Below are 27,817 nucleotides of genomic sequence, written 5' to 3'. Positions count from 1 at the left end.
ACGCATGTAAAATCCGCTTGCGTTTTTCCTGCCAGGGACAAGCGGAAGAAATATGCAGCATTTCTGCATCGGGGGCACTTAGCCTAAGCCTTGCTAGGGATCAATTGCATACATCACTTAACATGGGACAGTTTCCTCCCTGCCGGCTGCAAGACTTAGGCTATGTGCCCACGTTGCATTTATGAAGCAGAAAATTTCTGCTGCATAAATGCAAGTCCTCTCCCGGAAAAACGAATGCGGAATTCCGCACGCGTTTATCGCGCATTTTTTGCGCGTTTATCACGCGTTTTCCACATGCGGAATTGCCTTGCGTTTTTTATGCATTGGACAAAGGCAATTCCGCTTGCGGAAACGCAAAATTAAATGACATGCTGCGGATTTTTGAACGCGGCATAAACGCTGCGGAAAAATCCGCAGCATGTGCATAGAACTTGCGGAATCCCATTGGGGACCATGGGGTGCGGATATACATGCGTTTTTCAAGCGTTTACGCTGCGGAAATTCCGCAGCATATATGCTTGAAAAATGCTACGTGGGCACACAGCCTTAGGGTGCTTTCACATTGCGTTTAGTCACCCATTCAGTGGCCCCATCAGAGGAATAGGTCCGAAACCCCTGCAAAACGGTATTCGGACATATATGCCAATGGGCCCATAGACTATAATGGTGCGAACAGAGCGATCCTGCGCTCTGCCGTGCATCATTTTCACCTACTGGAGACCGACACCCAGACATAGTAGACTAAGTCTGAGTCTCCGCCTCTGGTAGGCGTACATGCCTAAAAACTATGCATGTCAGAGATGCACCCCTTTCCGACATTTGCCGTGCATGTAAGGTACAAGTCAGGAGCGGATGTATGGAGTTGGCTTACAGGCTGAGCCTGCACTTTATCTGGCAGATAACTCACTTGTAGGGGTTGTCCAGTCTTTTGCTCAATGTCTGCAGTTACTCTTTGTGACTGCAGACTTCTGAATCCTCATCACATGCTGTGAGGATTCTCCAGTGTTGACTGTGAATGGGCTGTCATGCGACCACAAATATGTGATTTCTATACTTCTGGCCACATTCCAACTAGACTTGTATTGAGTGAGGCCGCATATGTCTAGTCTTTATGTGGCCGGAAGAATGGATGTAGGTAATAGGTAAGTGGTGAAGTAAGTGATACGCACTGTGAGGATTCAGAAGTCTGCAGTCACAGAGAGTGACTGCAAACTTTTAGCAAAAGACTGGACAACGCCTTTAACAATGTGCCTGCATAGGGGCGTGTCATGCTAAGCGCCCATCGGCTGCCCCCCTGCACATGCTAGCAGGCCTTTAATAGGTTGCTAGGACAGCCGGGAGTCTGTTAAAGACCCCCATGTCTGCCATCACGGAGCTCTATTGAAACTCAGCCGTGTCTGGGCTCATACAAAACTTTTGATGGCTACTTCTCCACCAATGTCTTCACCACTGTCTGCATCCCGAGGATACAGATGTTGACAGTGGACAGGCGGTTGAGGATGGCATGGTGCGGCCCGTGGGCCACCGTTTCAGCCCTTCGGCTGTCTCGGTCCGCGGGTCGGACTGGAACAGCCAGAGGGGCTGGATATGATCTGCTGGCCGCAGTTTGCCCGGCTCTGGGTTAAAGGAATGTTACACCCTACATTTCCTTAATGGTTCTTTAATTATTTACATAAGAGTTCATTGTGAATTTATCGTATCATGTACAACGCCAGTGACCTTTGTGATCAATCTTCCATCTCCTCCTCATAAGGTTCTGTACAACCTCACATGTATGTCTACCTTTGGCAAGTGTCCTGAGCTGGTACGCATTGAGAAACCTAAAGTGGTTGTCCAGGAATTATATACTGATGAACATCTGCCACTTGCCATCCCTACCGATCAACTGTTTGCTATAGTTGGATGCACACAGTTCACAGAACAGCATAGCTCTGTACATGGTGTAGTGGGGTTCTCAGGTGTTGCAGCTCAGCTCCAAGTTCACTTCAACTGTAGCTAAGCTGCAACACCTGAGAACCCCCACTACACCGTGTACAGAGCTTTGCTCAGAGGTGGGATTCACATTTTTTTAACAAGTTCACTTTTTGCATGAGGGAAACTATGCCCCTACATCACCCATTAAATTAAAAGTAATTGTTAACCGAAACTAAGGGCACATTTTCCTGCAGTTCTATATAACACCAAAAATAACACACAGTAATATCTCTTTAAGCATTGATAATGTAGTATGTGATCTACAAGTATTTCAGAATCTACACACATTACACAATACACTGAGGTAGGACTCTCCTCTTTGTGCCCCCCCCCCACTAATACATAGGTTTAATGTTCTTAACAAAAATATAGATGTGGCAATCCTTAAAGGGACTCTGTCATCAGGTTTCAGCTATTTAATCTGAGTGCAGCATGATATAGGGCAAGAGAGCCTGATTACAGGGATGTGTCACTTATTATGCTGTGTGCTGTATTTCAGTACCATCGGTGTTTTATCAGCAGGAGATTATCACTACAAGAATAGGCCTCAGCTGCATGCCACACCAGCTAATCTGTGTAACCGTGCCCCCACCACTGATTGCCAGTTTACACACAATGCACAGTGTACGCAGAAAGCTGCCAGTCAGGGTTGTGGGAGCGGTTATACACAGTGTAATGATCTGGTCGCTGCTACATCTACAACTGAACAAAAAAGTATTCTGCAAAACTGCACCAAGCAGTCCAGTAAGTGATTCATCCCTGTAATCAACCTGTCATCATGCGGCTCTCAGTTAAAGTAAAAAACTGCTGACAGATTCCCTTTAACTTGTCAAATGGCACACTACTTTGCTAACAGCCATGAAGAACGACACCTGACCTGAAGTTATAGATTGCTACCCCAGCGCTGAATCAGAGTCAATATCAGTACATGAATATAGCTCAAAAACTGTTCTCTCTATATGAACACAGCACCAGAACCAACATTAGTACTTGAATACAGCATGAAGCTTAGTACAGTGTTCAATTTCAATGTCAGGTCAGGCCACGCCATATACATTTGATTTGCATGAAACACCAACTGCCAGTATGTCCTTAAAGGGGTGCTGAAAACTTTGCTCGGATTTTCTCGCAGCACCATAGAGAATGAATGGAGCATCAGTTGGGTATCCGCATTGCACCTCCATTCTAATGGGGAAAAAAGTGCCATGAGGAGGATAAAAAAAAGCTCAATTCTGCCTATTGCTGCAGGTCCAAGTGGTTGGACCCCCATCGATCAATAAATTATAACCTGCCCTGTGGATAGCTGATATAAGTGTTGTCTGGTGAAAACAAGTTAACAATTGTAAGGAGATTTGTTGTTACCAGCTATCGTCAGACTGATGGCCAGAAAGTAACCATAAGGACACGGCCCCACTATCAGTATTCGGTCAGTATTTTTTCTCAGGCGTGGGAGCCAAAAACAGGTGAGGAACAATCAGAGAAAAGGTATAATAGAAACAAGTCACCAATTTTGCATTTATCACCCACTCCTGGCTTTGGCTCCCACTCCTGAGAAAAAATACTGACCAAATACTGATAGTGGGGCCGTGGCCTAATGCTGATAAGATGGAGTCAGTATCACAAAAACATTTACATCCAGGTATGTTGCAGGTGACATTTTCTTCGATTGGAGATATTCTCATCTCTCTCTCCTTCATCTTGTTCAGACGCCATGATGACTTTTCACATACAAATCTCGTCTCTGCTGACTTCCTTCTTTTCCAGCCTTGTGCAGCACCATCCTTGCACAGTGCCCTTAAAATAGCAGTCATTGTACTGCCCCTTAAATACAAATATCTGCCCATGCTGTGCCCTTGAATAAATAATTGATGCTTACTGTGCCCCCTGAACAAATTATGACTCCCACACCGTCCCTCTTATGGTACATTGCCTCCACACCGTCCGCCCCCCTTATGAACTACAACTGCCAAACCATCGTTACGAACTATAATCATAACATTGTCCTTTTCTGTAAAATATTGTCTCCATACTGTCTCCTCTTCTGAACTATACCTGCCTAACTTCTCTCTAAAATATTTCCTTCACACGGTTACCTCTTTTCAAGTACAACCGCAACACTTTCCATTTATGACATCTAGTCTCCACACTGTCCCCCCTTATGAACTATAACTGCCACACCATCCTCACTTATGAACTATATGTTGTACCCCCCCCACATGGCTCCTGCCTCGTGAACTAAGGTCTCCGCACCTCACTCCTCTCTTCCATTTCTCCTCACGCTGTCCCTATCGTCCCATGTTCAATGTCCCCCTTCACTTTGCTCTTTCTCCCTGTCCACTTTCCATATCTTGTCCCCTCTTCATACTGTACTCACATTGTTCCTCTTCACGCTGCCCTCTCACTATTGTGTCCTCATATTATTCCCCCCCCCCTCCCAATTACAGTAAAAGTTCCTTGAATCTTCAGCTCCAATATGGAGTGCTTACAATGCCGTCTGTGCAATATCATGCTGCTGCACTTCGTGGCAGGAAGCTGATGAGTGCTCCTGCATCACCGACACGCTCATATACTCAATTGTATTTGCATCTAAGACACAAATAAAGTTGAATGCAGGAAGCAGGGACCCAGGTCAGAATCTTATGTGCTACCGGTACACTGAATCAGCTGTCATTTTAACAACCAGATCAAGCAAGCTAGTGAGAAGCGGCCGAGTCCCATCCCTGAGGCTTTGTCCCATCCCAGTTTTGTACATTGTGTACAGTCACAATAATGGTGAGGTGCTAATCTGATGGCTCGTATAATACTTTTACCAGTAAGAAAAATGCAGCAGGAAGGCCAATAGGTGACCAATGCAGCTGTACGTCCATAGGTGGTGAATACAGATGATTAATTCATCTGAAAGAAGGCTAAGAAATTATACCTAATCCTGAGGAAGACCAAAACTATTGCTCGAATTCAGCATCTATATATTTTACAACACGGAACTGTGATTAATTATAGTTAACCAAAACAATATACTGTGTTAGAAATGACATTACATTTGTTAACTAGTCTGTGCATCTCAGGCCTTTCCAAGACTCAGTGTGTACATCTGTGACTGCAGGTATGAGAAAGCATGGAATGAATTGAACAAGACGAAGATTCTCCAGGATGCCTTGGAACGCGCGGGCCGGAAGGACCTGGCGGACCGGCTGCGCTGCCTGCACTGGGGCCATCAGAAGCTGAGCAGCAGGGTGGAGCTTCCTTCAGCCTTCCCCTTCCTCATCACTGTGCATAAAACAATTAACAACAAAGAAGGTCTAAAGAAAATTAACCAACTCAGTCGTAAATATGTTTAATGTGCACCTCGACTCTTTATTCTACGCCACTGATATATTAGTGAATCACGTTAACAAGAGAAGAGAACATTTGATTTTACATGTACGTGTCACTTTCCTGCCATGTGTCCCTTTATTCAACCCCTCGCTTAGTAGTAATGGAATTAAGTCTTTAATTAAAGTTTCTATGATCAAGGGTCATTTCATTGTTTGTAGGGAACATGAATTACTGTAGCAGATATCCAAACTTTAGGGCATATGTTGTCCAGATGAGATACAAACAGTAGTGTTCATGTTATCAAACATATAACTTCAAAGAGGCCCAGAGAGTCTCCCACCATCATCTGTTCGGGCAGAGAAGGGTCAGGCAATTTAAAGGGTTATTTCCAATATGTTAAATTATCCCCAAGCCAGATGACAGGTGATAATTCCCTGTTGGAGTGGAGGCTTTGTATGTGCACCACTGCTCTACTCATTCTCCATGAGACTGTTGGAGATGGTCAAGTGCTGTACATGGACATCTCCATCAGTGACAGTCCCATACAGAACGAATAGTGTGGTGGCACGCATGCAAGGCCACTGCTCTATTCTGATGGGGCATATCAGACCCCTATTTTTGGTACTTAATGTGGTGGGGGGGCACAACAGTCAAGCCTCCACCCATGTACAAGTTATGAAGGAATAGAAATTTGATGTAATATGATCAACACTTTATATTACAAGTAATTAGGAAGTAATTCCGCTACTTTAACTACTCTTTAATGCAACAGGGCTCCATGTAAAATAAAAACACTATAAACCTGATTCATTATTGCATTTTCACCTTTTTTTCTTTGTCTAGATTTTGGCCTGTTAATTTTTGTGGCTGAATTATCAATTGAAGCTTTTGCCCCACATAGTCATCTGCTGGATTGGGGCAGATGTAATGTGTGCGTGCTCCGTTGCTCGCATGACCTGTGCGTGTCACAGCCTATCAGCAGTCACTGATGGGCTTCAGCTCTTACACATCCCTCAGACATCTGGTGCACATACTGGTGTTTTCATTTTACATAGAATCATAGAATGTAGAGTTGGAAGGGACCTCCTGGGTCATCTGGTCCAACCCCCTGCTCAAAGCAGGATTCACTAAATCATCTCAAACAGATGTCTGTCCAGCCTCTGTTTGAAGACGTCCATTGAAGGGGAACTCACCACCTCTTGTGGCAGCCTGTTCCACTCATTAATCACCCTCACTGTCAAAAAGTTTTTTCTAATATCTAATCTGTGTCTCCTCCCATTTAGTTTCATCCCATTGCTTCTAGTCTTTCCTTGTGCAAATGAGAATAAAGATGATCCTTCTACAATGTGACAGCCCTTGACATATTTGTAGACAGCTATTAAGTCTCCTCTCAGTCTTCTTTTTTGCAAGCTAAACATTCCCAAATCCTGCAACCGTTCCTCATAGGACATGGTTTGCAGACCAGTCACCATTCTGGTCGCTCTTCTCTGAACTTGCTCCAGTTTGTCTATGTCTTTTTTAAAATGTGGTGCCCAAAACTGTACACAGTATTCCAGATGAGGTCTGACCAAAGAGGAGTAAACCACATGGAGTGCTACTGCACTTAAAGTGGTTGTCCACTACTCGGACAACCACCTTACAGTATTCTCCAGTGTAAAATAACAGATACAGCACATTGCTCAAGTGAAGCCAGGTCTCACGTCACATTATATCACGTGAGCATTACAACCAGTCAACAGCCACTATTAGGCGGCTTCGCTCAGACTTCCTTCAGATCAATCCTGGATCTCTGAAGGAAGTGTGAGACAGCAGCCCATTAGTGGCCACTGATTGACTGCAGCACTCATGTAGCATAACAATGTCATGTGAGCATGGGAGACCTGCCATCGACATAGCTGGAATAGCGCCAGTGTGAGCTGTCTTTATTTTACAAAGGAGATTTATTTGAATAGCAGCACGGTGACTCAGTGGTTAACACTGTTTCTTTGCAGCGCTGGAGTCCTGGGTTCAAATCCCACCACGAACAACAACATCTGCAAGGAGTTTGTATGTTCTCCCCGTGTTTGCGTGGGTTTCCTCCAGGTTCTCCGGTTTCCTCCAACACTCCAAAGACATACTGATAGGGAATCTAGATTGTGAGCCCCAATGGGGACAGTGATTGTGCTATATAATAAGCATAATAAATAATAGTGGACAGCCCTTTAAGAAAGGTTTGTCGTACTAGTATATTAATAGTTTCTTAACTTTAAGGTTTTTTTTTAATAAAAAAATGTCCAGAAAGTAGAGTATATATTAAAATACGCTCACTTAAAAAATACTGGTCTTCGCTGTCCTGCAGTGATGATATTCTCACTACCATCAGATGACATCGGCAGCGAGTTACTGACCATACTATCACAGTAGGACAGTAGATGCTGCAGTGGTTACATGAGGGTAGTCTGAATGTTATAACTACATGACAACCAACACAGCTGCGCTTGGGGACTTACCAGGTTAGTACAAGTTATTATAAAGCTTCCCCTGCTTTCTGGTCTTTTTTAATCTTACATACCCCTTTATTGTCAAAGTAGCTACTATAATGCTACCCCCTACTCACTCTCCTCGTCACTCAACGTAAATTTTATAAATCCATCTAGAGAGACCACAGCCTCAGTACAATCACAGATCTATAAAAACAGCTCTCCTCCACATACAATAACTTGCACATTCAGAGATGCCGCCAATATACATTGTGCCACAATCTAGTCTTCACATTCACTCCTCAGTATACTCACATATTCACATCCAATAGCTCCCACTCACAGAGTGTAAGTCACAACCATAGCACCCCCCACCCAATATAATCACACCCATAGGCCGCACAACCCACAACACCATCGCATCTAGCTGTAAAGGCACCTGTATCCATCCGAACATTCTCATATTCTTATATATCAGATATCAGCAGTTCCCCATAGGAGTGAAATAGCATCAAAAGTCATGTGTGGTACTGCAATAGGAGGAGCTATTTTTTAATTACAATGTTTTTAGAACACGATTTATGTGCAGTTTTCAGGATCCAACGTATCCTCCAGGCTTACACAAGACATCAGTCATCTTCCGGGAACTATAGGCCCATTTAGAGGAGATGATAATTGGGAATGGGCATTCTTTAGAAACTTCATTCACAGATTATGGGCTTGTATGACCATACCTACAATCTGTTAAACAAAAATGCCCTTTTGTTGGGCACTAGGATCCTTCCTGAGGACATTAAAATTATCGTCAGCATATCATCCTGTGTAATCTGGACAAAGTGCTGCCAATTACGATATTGTAAGCACGCAGAACAATCGTAGGAACAATCATTCTGTGCACATAATTCTTATTGGCCTGTTTAAAACGGACCATTAAATGACCTTCAATCATCTAACTGCTAAGGTCTGCAGATTACACAACAGCCTAGGGATTTATTTAGTGTTGTGCCCAGGGGCGGCCATACCATTGGTGCAACCTGGGCAGCCACACTGGGGAGGCAAGAGGTAAGGGGGCCACATCCACCTCCAAAGCATGTGAAATTGTGCATTATTACGATCAATTTGACTGCAAAGGGCCCTTATACTGTGCTAGCATAGGACCTCCTCTGTCTGTATCCATTATTCCTTTTGTGCAGGTTATTGTTAATATTCACACCATTACTCATGAATATATCCAGGCTTGTCACACCGATAGTCTGCAGAAATCACATACTCGTCTTCTATAAGAACTGCACAAGCATACATAGTATTCTCCAAATAGTCTGCAGCCATACTCTCCCACCGGCCGGGCCCTTGCACGCTGGCCAGTACAACTGACTAAAAACTTGCCACAATCCATAAAAGTTTTTACACAGCCATGTCTGTGTCTGGCAAAATAAAAACCACGAACATAGATATGCATTAGTTATCAGTTTCTGAAACATGCAAATAATTATATTGATTAAGGGTAGTTAAAGGACATACATTGATGTGTGTGGGGAAAAACCCTTTTAAAATAAAACCTTAAAACATCTAGATGAAAATGTATTTTTAATGGGGTAACCACCAATCTCCTATCCTGAATTTCACTTAGGGTATGTGCCCACGATGCAGATTTTAAGCAGAAATTTCCTGAGCGTTTTTTCCTCTCCCTGGCAGAAAAAACACATGTAAAATCTGATTTTACATGCGTTTTTTCTGCCAGGGAGAAGCGTTTTTTAAGCGTTTTTTCATGCATTTAGGCAAGCGTTTTTTCCTAGAGATTTTGAGCATCACTTGGAAAAGGGTTTGACAAAGTGGTCACACAAAATAAATCCATGCAACCAGCGAGATTTCTGCTTAAAATACTGCACCTAGAGTAAAAAAAAATAAATAAAAAAAATATTCATACGTACCTTTCCGGCGGCTCCCGGCGAAGTCCTCTCTCCTCGGTGGCCCGCAGTGTTTTGCCAGGACCTGTGGTGACATCATTTAGTCAGCTGATGGTCATGCAACCATCACCTGACCACTGACGTCAGCGGTCGCGTGACCATCAGCTGACTAAATTACGTCACGGCAGATCCTGGCAGAACACCGCGGGCTGCCGAGGAGAGAGGACGCCACTGGGGGCAGACCGAATTTTTTTTTTTTTTTTTACTTTATAATTCTTTTTTTTTAACTTGAAGGTACCATGGGGGTTGTAGGAGTCTCCTCTTCTCCAGACCCGGGTACCATCCGCGCATTGAACCGCATAACATCCGCACATGGCGATTTCGCCGCGAAAACGCACAATAAATGGTTGTGCTGCATAGAGGATTCCTAAAATAACCAATACGTTTTGACAGTAAATTTCCTTTAACTGAGGATCAGGGGGAAATAAATCTGAAGTATATTTAACAGTCGAATCTAGGAGGACGTATGACCCAACAATAACTTTCCAACCTCAAATACAGTCAGCCTAACAAAAGAGGATAATTCTGATCTCCTGCCTCCATCCAGCGTTCCACCTTCTAAGACTCTGCGCTATCAGGCGTTTGTGTCACTAATAAGGGAATTTTACATGTGATAAGACATTGAATCCGGGGAGCGCAATTTGGCACATACTCAATTTCCTCTATAACCAGAGTGTTAGGTCAACTTCAGACATTTGTCATAGCCATAAGATGGATCTGCAATAAATGTATAACAGGTTCAGACCCAGAAGTGGGACAACATCCACCTTAAAAACAAGGTCTACTGCCATGTGCAGTTGCTAATGTAGAGGAAGCCATTCACTTGCTCAGCTACATTCGGAATGCCTATAGAAGTAAATGCAGAAAGACGTACATGCCCAACTCTCAGTCTACAGCAGCAAAAGACAGGGCTGGGGTCCAGAGGTGGGACCAGCAGCTATCAGACATTTATAGCAAATCCTGTGGTTATGAAAATTGTCTGACGTGTCAAACAATTCTACTAGAAGGTTTCTGTCTTACGGGACTTAAAAGTGACTGTCAGCATGGAATGACTGTTTAAACGAAGTACAGGCGCTCGGTGCATCATAGCGCGGCCAATCATTTATATGCACCTTCCCACCTGCTTGGTTTCCATCTATCTCCACCCTTATCTGATGCTTATGTAGCCAGAGCTGTCAAAGAAGGGGGTGTGGAGAAAGATGGAAAACAAGCAGGTGGGAAAGTGTATTTAAATATTTGGCCACAGCCTGATGCACCAAGCGCTTGATCAATCATTTGGTGCTGACAGAGTCCCTTTAAGATTTTATGAATAGAGAAAGGATTTCCGATGCCGCCTTTTCAGGGATCTCTCACCAATCCTGACCTGTGTGTTTTATTAAACCAATTCTTGCACTACTCATTCCTCTATTATTCCTTCTAAAAACCCTTCACAGCTACACCCAGTGGTCTCATTTTCGAGACAGCTGTTTGAAAAGATGATTCTGAACTGTTATTTCATGAATAGAACTATTTACTAAATTAGACATGTCAGGATAGACAACTGGAACGACACAGGCTCTGTAATGCCACTTTTGCAGTCCGTAGGAGTAAACTGTATACATGCAACTGTTGTATGACCAATACAAGGAGAAAACAAAAGTTGCATGTAAATCGTACAAACATACGCCATCACACTGGCAAATTGTACAACTGATTGCATAAGCTTGTTACAAGAAACCTGCATGTTGTTCCAGACTCAGGAGGACAAGCCAGTCTTGTTTAAAGGGGGATCCTTACAAGAGCTGTGTACACAAGTCTATGGAACCTGCTGTATACAGACATATGTGTAACATTATGCCCATACATCCAAAATCTTTCAATCTGTGATCACACAACAACTTTTCACAGAACACAACCCAAACTTTTCCAGTATTTTAATTTTAAATTAAACCCTTTTGACTCATGTAAAATGCCATGTCCCATTTGCCAAGTAAGGAACAAATCGGTATACCTAAAAACAAACTGAAAGTCGTTCATCCTTATAAGCAACATCAGAAAAAAAATAAAATCTGAAAATACAAAACATTGTTTTCATGTGCCCCAAAAAAATAGAAAAAAAAAAAAAAGCTTTCATTGCCTGACCAATACAATGGTCGCTACTACAAAAACACCAATTCCTACCCTAAAGAAACACTAAGGTAGTTCTCTACACAAAGTGAGACTATGTACAGAAGGAAACAGCTTGGGGCTAGATTTGTGGCAAGTGGCTGAACAGGCGACGCTCCAGGAGACTAGGTTTCAAGTAGTGCAGCGTATCAGTTTTAGAGGCAGATGGTTTGGCTCAAAGGGAAATACAAATAACGTTTCTGTAGGTTAGAAAGAGCCTTCTAGATATATCCGTGGTATTGCCGCAGATACCCTTGGCCATTCATCCTCTGAAAATGAGCTTAGACTGTCCGATTCAGAGTCCAGCTCACTAAATCCATCCATCCAGTCCGTACTGGACTCACTCCGTACATCATCCTCCTCTGTGATATAGCTCTGCCCCGACTCCAAGCACGATGGGTAGACTCGGGCAGACAGGCACATGAATCCACAGTCATAATGCAGCAGGCCCAACATGGTGCCGATATTAAGCCAGCGGTCATTAGTCACATCGTACTCGTGAACAGTCACGCGGTTCTTCTTCCACTGTACAATGGTGCAGGAGATGAGGAGGAGTTTGGAGCCATATAGCACAATCTGGTAGTTGTTCGTATTGACCTCAGATGGTATTGGACTGATCCGCCGCCACTCTCCCCTGGCAGGATTGTAGACTTTCACTATAGGAATGTCGCATATACAGTAGATTTCGTCGTTGTACACACAGGCTTCATGGAAGTCACAGCGCTTCATAGAGGCACAGTTGAGCCACTGGTTGCAGGATGGGTCATAACACAGCATCCTCTTATTACTGATGGCATAGAGCCGGTCATTTACTGTGACCAACTCAAAGGAGTACAAGGAGTGGGGCAACGGGGCCACCAATGTCCACTGATTCCTCTGCACACTATAGCACTCCACGTCTTTGATCTTGGCACCAGAAGAAGGGTCATGGCCACCTACAATGTACACATAGCCGTTCAGGTAAGCTACATCCATGCCCTCACGACACAACAGCCTTTCGGCTAGGAGCTGCCAACTGTTTTGCACCGGGCTATACACCCATAGTTGTTTCAGAGGTTGGGTAGCCAAATACAAGTCATTCTCTGGAGAGACACATACGGCTGAAGAGGTCACCGCCTTGCCGTGGGCGAGGTTACTGAGAGGGGACGGCATTGTGTAGATGTCCCCAGAGTAAGGGTCATAGCACAAGAACGGCTCTTTGCGGTGACCAAAGAAGATGACCATTTCCTTGGCAAGCATGCCAATCCTGCGCATGGGGCTCGTCTCCTGTACGGCGACACTAGATTTGCCATCCTTGTCCTGCAGCACAGCGTCCAGGTACGGTAAGCAATGCCTGCGCACCCACGGCCTGGCACGGAGGCTCTCCACATACGCCTGGTCCTTGTCGGTGAGGTGCTGCCAGCGCACACAGCTCAGCACCTCCTGGCACATGTCCGCCCTGTCCTTGTGGTTGGCCTCCAGCCAGCGCAGAGCGGCCCCGCACACCGTCCGCTCGCTGCCCACATCCAGGTTGTCCATGCTCAGCACCATCCTCAGCTGGGCCAGGCTCATCTCACCGAACTCCTCACTGGCCACAAACTGCTCAAAGTGGCGCGCCATGAAGGCCAGAGCGCGGCTCCGCAGCTCGCAGTGGTCAAACGTGTCGGCAAAGCGCAGGATGGCGGCGCAGTTGTGCAGGTCCAGCCTCCTGGCCAGGTACCCTGCGCAGGCCTGGCGCACATACTCCAGCTGCAGCATGTCGGCGGCCGCATACAGGCGCTGCACATTGGCCTCGGTCACCGTCACCTTCCCCGTGTAGCAGTACTCGATGATGAGGGCCATGGACTCCGGGCTCATGTCGTGCAGCGTCACCTGCTGCTGCTTGCTCTCGTACAGGCCGCCGGTGAACATGCTCCGGAAGTAGGGGCAGGCGGCGGACAGCACGTTGCGGTTACACTGGAAGCTGCGGCTGTTGTCCGGGTCCTGCGCGCCGCCCGGCTCCTCAGGGCTCCCACCCAGGACGCGGATGGTGACGTCACACAGGAGGCTCGCGTCGTAAAATGACTTTAGTTGAGCCAGTAAGGCCGAGGCGTGAGCCGGGTCCTCCAGCAGCTCCGGCCCTGAGAAAAAGCTGGACACCCCGTAACCAGACATGACGGGACGCGTCACTACAGTTAACCGCCTTGCCGCGCGTACTAGTTCCGCTTCCCGGAAGCCAAGAGCTGACCAAGCGCACCCACTTCCGACCTTCTAGGGAGGAGCCTTTTAATGAGTCACGTGACCTCCAACAGCGTCCTCTATGGGAGAGAGTCGATCACCTGAGTCATTCGAAGGGAGTGATCACGTGGTGTGCGTCTGGCGCAGGACAGGCGGGACGGGAGCGCTGCACTGTGCCGGACTCAGTGTGTGAGGGCAGAGTGAGGACGGTCTCAGTGTGTGAGGGCTCAGTGAGGACGGTCTCAGTGTGGACAGACTCAGTGTGGGAGGGCAGAGTGAGGACGGTCTCAGTGTGTGAGGACGGACTCAGTGTGTGAGGACGGACTCAGTGTGTAAGGGCTGAGTGAGGACGGACTCAGTGTGTGAGGACGGACTCAGTGTGTGAGGACGGACTCAGTGTGTAAGGGCTGAGTGAGGACGGACTCAGTGTGTGAGGACGGACTCAGTGTGTAAGGGCTGAGTGAGGACGGACTCAGTGTGTGAGGGCTGAGTGAGGACGGTCTCAGTGTGGACGGACTCAGTGTGGGAGGGCAGAGTGAGGACGGACTCAGTGTGTGAGGGCTGAGTGAGGACGGACTCAGTGTGTGAGGGCAGAGTGAGGACGGACTCAGTGTGTGAGGGCTGAGTGAGGACGGACTCGGTGTGTGAGGGCTGAGTGAGGACGGACTCGGTGTGTGAGGGCTGAGTGAGGACGGACTCGGTGTGTGAGGGCTGTGTGAGGACGGACTCGGTGTGTGAGGACGGACTCAGTGTGTGAGGGCTGACTCAGTGTGTGAGGGCTCAGTGAGGACGGACTCAGTGTGTGAGGACGGACTCAGTGTGTGAGGGCTGAGTGAGGACGGACTCAGTGTGTGAGGACGGACTCAGTGTGTGAGGGCTGAGTGAGGACGGACTCAGTGTGTGAGCACTGACTCAGTGTGTGAGGGCTCAGTGAGGACGGGCTCAGTGAGGACGGACTCAGTGTGTGAGGACTGAGTGAGGACGGACTCAGTGTGTGAGGGCTCAGTGAGGACGGACTCAGTGTGTGAGGACTGAGTGAGGACGGACTCAGTGTGTGAGGACTGAGTGAGGACGGACTCAGTGTGTGAGGGCTCAGTGAGGACGGACTCAGTGTGTGAGGGCTCAGTGAGGACGGACTCAGTGTGTGAGGGCTCAGTGAGGACGGACTCAGTGTGTGAGGACGGACTCAGTGTGTGAGGGCTGAGTGAGGACGGACTCAGTGTGTGAGGACGGACTCAGTGTGTGAGGGCTGAGTGAGGACGGACTCAGTGTGTGAGGACGGACTCAGTGTGTGAGGGCTGAGTGAGGACGGACTCAGTGTGTGAGCACTGACTCAGTGTGTGAGGGCTCAGTGAGGACGGGCTCAGTGAGGACGGACTCAGTGTGTGAGGACTGAGTGAGGACGGACTCAGTGTGTGAGGGCTCAGTGAGGACGGACTCAGTGTGTGAGGGCTCAGTGAGGACGGACTCAGTGTGTGAGGGCTCAGTGAGGACGGACTCTGTGTGAGGGCTGAGTGAGGACGGACTCAGTGTGTGAGGGCTGAGTGAGGACGGACTCAGTGTGTGGGGCTATGTGCCCACGATGCAGAAATGTTGCATATTTTTTCCGCTTCTCCCTGGCAGGAAAAAACGCATGCGGATTTTACATGTGTTTTTCCCGCCAGGTAGAAGCGTCTCTCAAGTGTTTTTGCATTTCCACATGCGGGTTGACAAGCGCTTTTCTAAGCGATTTTAGCATCACTTGGAAAGTGCTTGACAACTTGGTCACACTATATAAATGCATGCAACCGGCATGGATTTATATAGTGTTATCAAGTAATAGTTAAAAAAAAAAAAGATTAAGAATGGTAGAAAATAAAAAAGAAAGATTATACTTACCTTCTGATGGCGTCCGGTCTCCCCTCGCGGTGGTGTGAAAGGACCTGCGATGACGTTATTGAGTCATGTAACAGGTCATGCGACCGCCGACGTCGCCAGTCACGTGACCTGTCACATGACTAAATGACGTCATGGCAGGTCCTCACACCACCGCAAGCTGTACCAGAGACCGGACGCATCGCTGAGGAGGCAGGGGGACATCAGAAGGTAAGTATAATCTTTATTTTTTATTTTAAATTCTTTTTTTAACAGGTTATATGGTACCCGAGTCTGGATGAGAGTCTCCTCTTCTCCAGACCCGGGTATCATCCGCCCATTGAATCGCTTAATATCCGTGTGTGCAAATGTGCTGACACGGATATTAAGCGTTTCAATGCAAGTCAATAGCGGCAATTACGCTGCGTGTCCACAAAATTAATGGACATGCTGTGGATTTTTCCGCAATGATCATCCACAGCGGAAATTTCCGCAGCATGTGCATAGCACATGCGGATTATCATTGGGGACTATGGGGCACGTATTACCAAACGTTTTTTAAGCGTTTTCGCTGCAGAAATTCCGCGGCAAAACGTTTGAAAAACGCATAGTGGGCACGCAGCCTATTACTCTGTCGCCTCATTGGGGGACACAGGACCATGGGTTATGCTGCTTGTCCACTAGGAGGCGACACTATGCTTATCTGAAAGACAAAGCATTGCTCCTCCTCTGCAGTATACACCCCCGGGAGGCGATAGCCTACACCAGTTTTAGCTTAGTGTCAGTAGGAGGCACACCGTTTTATTTTCACTCGTTCCTCGCTTCAAGCACAGGATCACAGATGAAGAAAAGAGGGTCTCTTCAGAGACCCCCGGTATGGCTCCTTCCTTTGCCCCCGTCTGTGGGGCACGGTTGAAGTGGAGATGGCGCTGCCACCATACTGCTCCCTTGCCGGCCCGTAGGGTCTGGTACGAGGTTGAGAACCCCCTCCTTTTCCATTTCTCCATGATTTGCTCAGAGGTTGAGGGTGGATAAAGCCCCTGAAGGTGACAGCGGCACCCTCCCTAATCCCCCCTCGGGGGGTATTAGGTTGAGACAACCTCAGGTAGGCTTCGGTGAGCAGCAGCTGCGGACCCTCCCAGCAAGCGGCCATCTCTCAGCAGCACATACAGGAACCACAGTTTTCACTGGAGGCTCCTGTACAGCCGGGGACGGTGCAGGTATTTATGGCCAAAGCGGTGCAGTCTCACAAAGACCCTGCGCCAGTGACACAAAAAAGGGGGCTCCTCAGAGTCTACCCCTTCTATAGAGATCCCCACCGCCATATTACCTATGGATCCGGGGGGGTCTGGTGCTTTTCCGACCTCCCCCCTTCCCCCCCCCGCCCTCTCCTGGAGCCCTTTCCGGGCATTATCTTAAATTTAGGCCGCAGCTTTGGCCTAGCCGAAGCCGCCGCCCACCCTACGCCCCCCGGTGACATGTTTGACACTGCCAAGCGTCATACAGAGGGTGGAGCGGAGCTGCAGGGCGCGCATTTCCATGGATATACGCGCCCTTTCAGCGCTCCGCCCCCCCCTTCTCCTCACTCTGACGGTGGCCATCTTGCTGCACCCTGGACACAGGCCAGCCAGCGCTCCGGGGAGGCACAGGACCAGGGGATTTGTGCGCGCACAGGGCACACTAGAGGTGGGGTAAGTGCACAGCCTGAGACTCTCAGCTGTGAAACTGCATATGCTACATCCTCCTCTGCACAGACAGCCCCCCTGCATAACCACATCCAGGTGCAATATGCCGGGCTCAAAGTCTAAGAAAACCAGGCAGGACAGCTTTTACGCTTTCTGTACAGTCTGTAGCATCGCTCTCCCCAGCGGTAGTACGTATCCGCATTGTAAGGATTGCATGCAGGCTACTGTGCCAGAGTCCCAAGCAGCCCCTACCACCGCTGCCATGCCAGAATGGGTCACTCAATTGTCACAATCTATGTCTCAGTCCATGGATAACATGGCCGACAAACTTCTTCAAGCTATGCAAGGTCATATCTCTTCTATGACACATCCACACTCTGAACCAGTCTCCTCCAGATCAGAGTCAGGACGCAAGCGTACCCACAGATTACGCTCCCCTGCGTCATCACACAGTGCACGGTCCTCTAGATCCAGGGATGGAGACCGTAGTCCCAGATCTTCTAGACAGTCCCCTACCAGGGACAGGGAATATATCCACTCAAGAGAAATACCCCAGCCTGACTCGCCTACCAGACATATCAGTGATACACAGGAGTCTGAAGGCATTTGTGACTCCAGCTCAGATAAGGAGGCCGACGAATCGTCTTCTCCAATTAATAATGCCGCACTATTAGAGGACATAATCTCTTCCATTCATCGAGTTCTAAACGTTTCTGACCCGACCCCGGATGTACCTAATGAATCAATTTCATTTGAGGGACCACCAAAACCGCCTAAGTTCTTCCCAGATCATTCAGAATTCAAATCTAGTCTGACCAATCAGTTTCTACATCCTGACAAAAAGCTCGCCACACTCAAGCTAATGGGAGCCAGGTATCCCTTTCCTCCGGAAACTTTCAAGGAATGGACAGATACCCCAGCAGTGGACCCTCCAGAATCCAGGTTGGCAGCACAGACGCTTCTTTCTCTGCCAGACAGCTCAACCCTCAGGGATACAGCAGATCGGCAGGTGGAAAGTTTGGCACGCTCAAATTACGAAATCATAGGAGCTTCCCTAGCTCCCCAGTTTGCTTCGGTGTGGGCATCTAGAGCCATAATAGCTTGGGCTAATGATATACAAAATAGCCTTCAAGCTTCTGCTCCTGAATTGTCTCAAAAAGCAGTTCAAATAGCAGTTGTGGCAGATTTCCTAATGCGGGCGATCCTTGATTCAACAAGATGTGCAGCGGTAGCACTATTGCATGCCGTCACCATTAGACGCATACTCTGGTTACGTGAATGGAAAGCCGATGCAACTTCAAAAAAATCGCTCACACAGCTCTCATACTTCAGAGGTAGACTGTTCGGCGAAAAATTGGATACAATGATATCCAACGCCACAGGGGGTAAGAGTACTTCTCTTCCCCAATTGAAACCCAAACGCTCCTTTACTAAACGTAACCAATCTAGGTTCCGGTCCTTTCGGAACTCTTCCGGCTGGTCCGTCTCCCGCCCAGCACAGAACAACAACCGCTTCACACACAAGGAAGACTCCAGGTCGACTCAAAAGTCGGACAACTCCTGGCGGTCAAAGAAAGGCCAACCAAGCTCTCACAGAGGGAAATCAAAGAATTTCTCCTCATCTTGACTCTCCGACCCTAAACAAATCCCCCCCCCAGTAGGCGGCCGCCTTTCACTATTTTACCAACACTGGCTGCCTATTACAAAAGACAGATGGGTCAGAGAGCTAGTATCCTCAGGATACAAGATAGAATTCACCTCCATTCCACCATACAGATTCGTCACCTCTGCTCCCCCCAAACTGCAAGAAAAAGCACAAGCTTTTCACAAGGCGGTCTCCTCGCTACTCCAAGCGCAAGTCATAATACCTGTTCCAACAGCAGAGCGCTTTCACGGGTTCTACTCCAATCTTTTGTAGTTCCCAAGAAAGGAGGCGAAGCAAGGCCTGTCCTAGATCTCAAACATCTCAACAAGTATGTAAGAGTACGTCATTTTTGAATGGAGTCACTTCGCTCCATCATAGCATCCATGGAAGAAGGAGAATTTCTCGCCTCCATAGACATCCAAGATGCGTACTTGCACATACCGATTGCGCCTGCTCATCAGACATTCCTCAGATTCGCAATCAATCAGGACCACTATCAATTCGTGGCTCTCCCGTTCGGTCTCGCAATGGCTCCCAGAGTGTTCAACAAAGTCATGGCAACCACCATGCAGGTCCTACACTCCAGAGGTATAGTGGTCATCCCTTACCTAGACGATCTTCTCGTCAAGGCTCCCAACTTCAAGGACTGCGAGCTCAGTGTCTCAATCACGATCGACACTCTGAACCGCCTAGGTTGGTTAGTCAACTTACAAAAGTCGTCTCCAACACCAACCCAATCCTTGACATTCCTAGGGATGAGATTCAATACTTCCAGAGGCCTGATATTTCTCCCCAGAGACAAAGTGCATCCTTTACGCTCAGGAGTTCACACCCTTCTCAACAGATCCTCCCTATCTCTCCGATTCGCGATGTGAGTCCTTGGCAGAATGGTGGCGTCAATAGAAGCAGTTCAATTTGCCCAGCTTCACCTCAGACCTCTCCAATTGAACATTCTCCAGTCTTGGGACAAAAATCCTTCCCTCGACAGGTCATTCCAACTGAACTCGTCAGCCAAGAAATCTCTCCACTGGTGGCTCATCTGGTCCTCTCTAACGACAGGAAAATCCTTTCTCGCGGCTCAATGGAGGATACTGACCACCGACGCAAGTCTGACGGGTGGGGGTGCAGTATACCTATACCACAGAGCACAGGGCAAATGGTCTACAGCGGAAGCAACCTTGCCCATCAACATCCTGGAGATTCGAGCCATCCTCCTGGCCCTGAGAGCATTCCAGCATCTCCTGGCGGCCTCCCACGTCAGAGTCCAGTCAGACAATGCCACAGCCGTGGCATATTTCAATCACCAAGGGGGGACTCGCAGCGCTCGAGCAATGCGAGAAGTCTCACACATTCTCCACTGGGCAGAAAAAGCAAACTCTGTCATATCGGCAGTTCACATTCCAGGCAGACTTCCTCAGCCGACAAGAAATACACTCGGGAGAATGGGCTCTCCATCCCGAAGTCTTCCAGCAAATCTGCCACCGTTGGGGCACTCCGGATGTGGATCTAATGGCATCTCACTTCAATGCCAAGGTCCCCAACTTCATGGCCAGATCACGAGATCACCGAGCTCTGGCGGCGGACGCCCTGGTTCAGGATTGGACTCATTTCCAACTCTTGTATGTTTTTCCGCCTCTCCCTCTGATTCCCAGAGTGCTGAGAAAGATCAAACAGGAACGTGTACCAACCATCCTAATCGCTCCAGACTGGCCCAGATGTGCATGGTACGCCGACATAGTACGCCTCATCGCAGATGTTCCCTGGCGTCTTCCCGATCGCCCGGATCTTCTGTCACAAGGTCCGTTTTACCACCAGAACTTACAGGCACTCAGTTTGACGGCGTGGCCATTGAAACCTGGGTGTTAACACAAGCAGGTTTTTCGCCAGAAGTCTCTTCAACCATGATCAGAGCGAGAAAACCAAACTCTGCCAAGATCTACTACCGTACTTGGAAGGCCTTCTTTACCTGGTGCGAATCTCACCACCAGGCTCCACTACCCTATTCATTACCTAGGGTACTCGGTTTTCTCCAGTCAGGACTGGAAGCCAGACTATCCCAGGCCTCCCTTAAAAGTCAGGTGTCAGCGCTATCGGTTCTGTTTCAGAAGAGCATTGCCCACCGGCCGCAAGTCAGAACTTTTCAGCTGGGTGTTTCACGACTGATTCCACCCTACAAACGACCATTAGAAATGTGGGACCTTAACCTGGTACTCACAACACTACAGGAAGCCCCCTTTGAACCTCTCAAAGAAATTCCACTCCGCCTTCTATCTCAGAAGGTGGTTTTCCTTGTAGCGATCACGTCACTACGAAGAGTGTCTGAACTCACGGCACTCTCATGCAGACAACCGTTCCTAAATTTTTTTCAGGATAAAGTAGTCCTTCGTACAGTTCCTTCCTTTCTCCCAAAGGTTGTCTCAAGCTTCCATCTCAACGAAGAGATTTCCTTACCATCCCTCTGTCCGGCTCCGGTTCATAGAGTGGAAAAGGCTTTGCATACGCTTGACCTCGTTAGGCACTGCGTATCTATGTGTCTAGGACTGCCCCCTTCAGAAAATCAGATTCGCTTTTTCTCCTTCTGGAAGGGGGTCGCAAGGGTCTACCAGCTTCTAAGGCTACCCTCGCCAGGTGGATCAAGTCCACCATACAAGAGGTTTACCGCGTCAAAAATTTTCCCCTTCCGGCAGGTATCAAGGCCCATTCTACACGTGCGGTAGGGGCCTCCTGGGCCATTCGCCATCAGGCCTCGGCTCAGCAAGTGTGCAAGGCGGCCACTTGGACCAGCCTGCACACATTTACCAAGCACTACAGTGTTAATACCCAGTCCTCAGCAGATGCAAGCCTGGGCAGACGCGTGCTACAGGCGGCGGTATCCCAATTCTAGAGAACCGTCCGCACGATTTCGTCCATTGCTTCCCACCCAGGGACTGCTTTGGGACGTCCCATGGTCCTGTGTCCCCCAATGAGGCGACAGAGTAAAGGAGATTTTTGTGTGCTCACCGTAAAATCCCTTTCTCTTAGCCTCTTATTGGGGGACACAGCACCCACCCTGTTGCCCCTTTGGGCCGTTTAAGTTGAGTTCTCATATTGGTTTTCCTTTGAGTTCCAACATTGTTGCCTTTGTTATAGGCATAATTATATTATGTATGTTAACTTCTCCTACTGCTTTTGCACAAAACTGGTGTAGGCTATCGCCTCCCGGGGGTGTATACTGCAGAGGAGGAGCAATGCTTTGTCTTTCAGATAAGCATAGTGTCGCCTCCTAGTGGACAAGCAGCATAACCCATGGTCCTGTGTCCCCCAATAAGAGGCTAAGAGAAAGGGATTTTACGGTGAGTACACAAAAATCTCCTTTTCTGCTCTGCACTCCTAACATTGAGATTACACCAGAAAGCAGGACAAGCTGTGTAATTATGGAAATCACAGGATGGATAGACAAAAATGGAAACAACATTTTCAAACCATCTCCGTTTATTCAGAACGAAGTATAAGCACCAAGAGCCGAAATCCCAACACTTCCACATTACATTTTATCAGTGAAGCTATTAATGGTTGTCTGAGGAATGTCCTGCGCTGACTGGAAATCATCAAGATCCGCTGCTGGCAGCTCCCTGTGCAGTTGCTGACCAATGATGTCCCAGATGTGCTTGATGGGAGACAAGTCCGGAGATGCTGCAGGCCATGGTAGCTCATTTAGCCACACAGGCTGCTCACAATATCAAGAGCAACATGTGGCCTGGCGTTGCCATGTTGAAAAAATGTTCCTAGGACATCTTGGAGAAATTGCTGTACCACTGGTTCTACGACCAAATCAATGTAACACTGTGCTGTTAGTGTACCTGGAATGAAGACTAGAGGGTCCATCTACTGAACATTATACCACCCCACACCGTAATCCTGGGAGTAGGAGCGGTTTATGTTCTCTCGTGAAGGCCTCAGGCTCATAATGGCCATCATGGTGCAGATCAAGGCTGGAATGGAGGGCTATCTCCTTCAGGGATTAGTCCTGCTTTTGTCTTGGACACAATGATAGCTCGAGATTGGTCTGGAGACCATGTGTTCAATGCCCTGAAGAGGTCTTCATGAAGGAATGTCATAGCGGTCCTTCTGCGATTATGGTGTGGGGTGGTGTAATGTACCGGAGCCAGACCTCTAGTTTGCATTCCAGCTACACTAACATCTCGTAAATATATTTATAACTAGCTGTACCCGGCCATGCGTTGCTGTGGCTCAGTCTGGTTAAATTGAAAAGAAAGAAAAGAGAGCGCACTTTTCTAAAATATTTAATTTCACAATGCTTATGGGTATACAATATTTTTTGTTGCTCCATTGTCTGTGTATATATGTATATATATATATATAGATTATCTGGTTTGCCAACTCTAGAACATGCAACATATAATTGTCCATGTGAGAAGCAATCCGTGTCTAGATTTAAACCGCACAATTCTAAAGATTGGCCCTGAGCTTTGGGTATAGCGTGTGTTGCTTTTATGTCCAACATATGGGTATAGCGTATGTTGCTTTTACGTCCAACAGCTGGTATATAAAAAACATGCGTGTATTCGAATGCAACGTTAATTTTTATTTATATAATCTATATGTCAGGTGTCACAATGGAGCCGGTCATATCAGGGATTGTTAGTTATGCAATTCCCTAGTACAGAGGGAATGGGACAGGAGGGGGCGCAGAGATGAAGGCAGGCGACGGCAGAGGAGGAGGGGGTGATCCGCTTGACATGTCCCAGGCCAGTACCGGCCAGATCACAGCACCGCTCCCGCTGGTGGTGCAGTGGGATTTGCACTCGCTCACTATCCGCCCACTGCTCTGAGGCTCAGGCCCAGCTCAGCGCCCAGAGCGGAGGCCGTGGCCTGTGCCTCTCTGTGCAGCCTCCCTCTTTCCTTCCCTCCCCCACTGGTCGTTGCGCAGTTGGAAATAAGACTCACCTGCCGGAGAAAAAGCCGCAGCAGAGGTGCCAGAGAGCAGAGGCGTCCTCAGGCGGTGGTGGTGATTAGCAGCAGCGTCTTTCCGCCTCGAACAGACGGTCTCGTTATTCCCCTTCCCCACAGGGGACACGAAAGGAGCAGAGCACAGGCAGCGGCTCGGGCAAATGAAGGAGAGGGAGAAGGGTTTATGAATGACATGTCACTAAGGAGAGGGGGGGGGGGGGGGATGCTGGGGAGCGTCAGCCTGGGACTGAGCTCGTAACACCACCTCTCGCTGTTGCTTTTACGGCCAACAGCTGGTATATAAAAACATAGTAGGTATATAAAAACATGCGTGTATTTGAATGCAATGTTGTGTCAAAATTTCAAAGCAATCGGTGAAGAACTTTCGGAGATTTAAGATTTTGAACAAACGAACATTTACATTTTTATTTATATACAGTCATGGCCAAAAGTATTGAGAATGAGACAAATAGTAATTTTTCCAAAGTTTACCGCTTCATTTTTGTAATGGCAATTTGCATATACTCCTGAATGTCAAAGAGTGATCAGCTTAACAGCAATTACTGTACTTGCAAAGTCAATATTTGCCCAGAAAATGAACTTTAACTCCCAAAACACATTTCAACATCATTGCAGTCCTGCCTTAAAAGGAGCAGCTAACATCGTTTTAGTGATTGATCCATTAACACAGGTGTGGGTGTTGATGAGGACAGGGCTGGCGATCAATCAGTCATGATTAAGTAAGAATGACTTCACTGGACATTTTAAAAGGAGGCTGGTTCTTGGTATCATTGTTTCTCTTCAGTTAACCATGGTTATCTCTAAAGAAACACGTGCAGCCATCATTGCACTGCACAAAAATGGCCTAACAGGGAAGAGTATCGAAGCTACAAAGATTGCACCTCAGTCAACAATCTATCGCATCATCAAGAACTTCAAGGAGAGAGCTTCCATTGTTGTCAAAAAGGCTCCAGGGCGCCCAAGAAAGACCAGCAAGCGGCAGGACCGTATCTTAAAACTGTTTCAGCTGTGGGATCGGACTACCAGCAGTGCCGAGCTTGCTCAGGAATGGCAGCAGGCTGGTGTGAGTGCTTCTGCACGCACTGTGAGGCAGAGACTCTTTGAGCAAGGGCTGGTTTCAAGGAGGGCAGCAAAGAAGCCACTTCTCTCCAGAAAAAACATCAGGGACCGACTGATATTCTGCAAAAGGTACAGGGAGTGGACTGCTGAGGACTGGGGCAAAGTCATTTTCTCTGATGAATCCCCTTTTCGATTGTTTGGGACATCTGGAAAACAGCTTATTCGGAGAAGAAGAGGTGAGCGCTACCACCAGTCTTGTCTCATGCCAACTGTAAAGCATCCTGAAACCATTCAAGTTTGGGGTTGCTTCTCAGCCAAGGGAATCGACTCACTCACAGTCTTGCCTAAAAACACAGCCATGAATAAAAAATGGTACCAGAATGTCCTCCAAGAGCAACTTCTCCCAACTGTCCAAGAGCAGTTTGGTGCCCAACAATGCCTTTTCCAGCATGATGGAGCACCTTGCCATAAAGCAAAGGTGATAACTAAATGGCTCATGGAACAAAACATAGAGATTTTGGGTCCATGGCCTGGAAACTCCCCAGATCTTAATCCCATTGAGAACTTGTGGTCAATCATCAAGAGACGGGTGGACAAACAAAAACCAACAAATTCTGGCAAAATGCAAGCATTGATTATGCAAGAATGGACTGCTATCAGTCAGGATTTGGTCCAAAAGTTGATTGAGAGCATGTCAGGGAGAATTACAGAGGTCTTGAAGAAGAAGGGGCAACACTGCAAATATTGACTTGCTGTATTAACTCATTCTAACTGTCAATATAACCTATTGGTACTCATAATATGATTGCAATTATATTTCTGTATGTGATATAAACATCAGACAAACACTAATAAAAACCAGAGGCCAGCAGATCATGTGAAAATATAATTTTGGTGTCATTCTCAAAACTTTTGGCCATGACTGTAGATGTGGTGCATGACATTGTGGCTTATGGTTGAGTCTTCAATAGTTTACATGTATAATGTATAGCTGCAGTGACAAAATGGTACCGAACTTTTGTGTATGTTATTTGTGTGCACAGGTTCAGCAGCGCACACGGTAATATCCAGCCTGTACTGTACTCACAGGGTGCTCATGGGAAGTGTAGTCTTTACTATATCACATGCTCCTTGCTGCAGGACCACCCATATATGCTTTGTAAAAGGCCCATGTTACTAAGAAAATAGGGAAGCAGAACTGGTAGCAAAGGAGACTTGGAGTCAGCTAGTGCACAGTTGCTGAGCATATACAAAATAATCACACTTAATTGTCTTTTACATTGAGATGGCAACTTGGTAGCAACCCTTTAAGTTAGAATTTCTGAGAAAATATAGGAAATAATGAAAGCTGTAAAACTTTTCATACAGCCAGGTTCAGACTAGAGCTGAACTTTATGAACCAGTCACATTTGCAAGTTGTGGACATCACTGCCTCCATGTACAGCTCCTGCTGCATGTTTGCAGAGTGGATGGGTGCAGGAGTTGCCCATTTACATGCACTATTCTGGTCCATAATTCAGGCAAGACAAGCACATGATGAAGTTCATGTAGAAAATTGCTCATGTGCACTAATGGTGGCTTGTGCAATTCTTTGTGCACACGGACCGAAAACACACTTGTATGGACATACCCTAATGCAGGGCCTTAGTGTCCTTTTGCCATGTATTGGACTGATTCATGTCAGTATACTTTTTTCTTTGCGGTATAGTATGGCATATTAGGGTACATTGATATGTCAGTAGTATTCATAAGGAGATCCTCCCCACCTAACCTCTGCCTCTGTCAGAAATCCTAAAGGGGTTATCTAATGTTAAAAAAATATATTTAAAAATAAAATGCTCACTTGCTGTCACTGCTGTGGATCCAGCGCAGGCAGTTCCCATGGTCGCCACTGGCTCTAGAAGAGACTACTAAACTATCCCTATTTCACAGGGTCACTGAAGCCAGAAATTGGTTGCAACTGTCCAGTGACTGGAACAAGCGAGTCATCTAAGTGACATCTAATGTCATGCTGTTCCAGAAAGCTAATACGGCTATACCATTAGTGATGTAAACAGGACGCTGTTTTACCAAGTATTAGCACATCTAACCGTTCCCAGTTTATAGCGGGCCAGCCATCATGAGAACTCTGCAATCATGGAATATGTGTTTTTCAATCCAGCCCATTGACTTTTATGGGTTATAAATGGTACATGTATGGGACATGTCACATATTGGAAAAAATGCATAAACTTGAATGCTAAGAGAAAGTAAAGAAAATGGAAGAGTAAATGACCAACATTTTTCAACAACAAAAAATGGAATTAAAGGAAGTGGTCCACTACTCAGACAACTCCTACTCAATCTCGCCCCCCCCCCCCTTTTTAAAATAATAACTCCTATACTCACCTCCAGTGACATTATTTCACATGACCCCTTTGGCCAATCAGTGCTGGCTTCACTCTCCTCACCTTCGGACGTATCACACACATCTAGACAAAGTGTTATCTGCTGCTCTCTCGCTTTCTAGGCATGCATGCGATATATCCGAAGGTGGAAAGGCTGAAA

The 27,817-nt window shown here is 47.1% G+C and overlaps 1 protein-coding gene across 1 annotated transcript; it reads right to left on the bottom strand.

Moving 5' to 3' along the window:
• Positions 1 to 10,977: 10,977 nt before the first annotated feature.
• Positions 10,978 to 14,083, bottom strand: LOC141204270 (kelch repeat and BTB domain-containing protein 7-like). The gene has a single exon (XM_073663924.1). The coding sequence runs from the start codon at positions 13,991 to 13,993 to the stop codon at positions 12,068 to 12,070; it is 1,926 nt and encodes a 641-aa protein (XP_073520025.1). The 5' UTR covers positions 13,994 to 14,083; the 3' UTR covers positions 10,978 to 12,067.
• Between the last annotated feature and the right edge of the window lie 13,734 nt (positions 14,084 to 27,817).

This window comes from Phyllobates terribilis, unplaced genomic scaffold (assembly GCF_046119375.1).
Source record: "Phyllobates terribilis strain yellow unplaced genomic scaffold, ASM4611937v1 Scaffold_2__4_contigs__length_985480577, whole genome shotgun sequence".
Taxonomy (NCBI): domain Eukaryota; kingdom Metazoa; phylum Chordata; class Amphibia; order Anura; family Dendrobatidae; genus Phyllobates; species Phyllobates terribilis.
The sequence above is the reverse complement of the archived record's forward strand: the minus strand, read 5'-3'. Positions and strand labels throughout refer to the sequence as shown.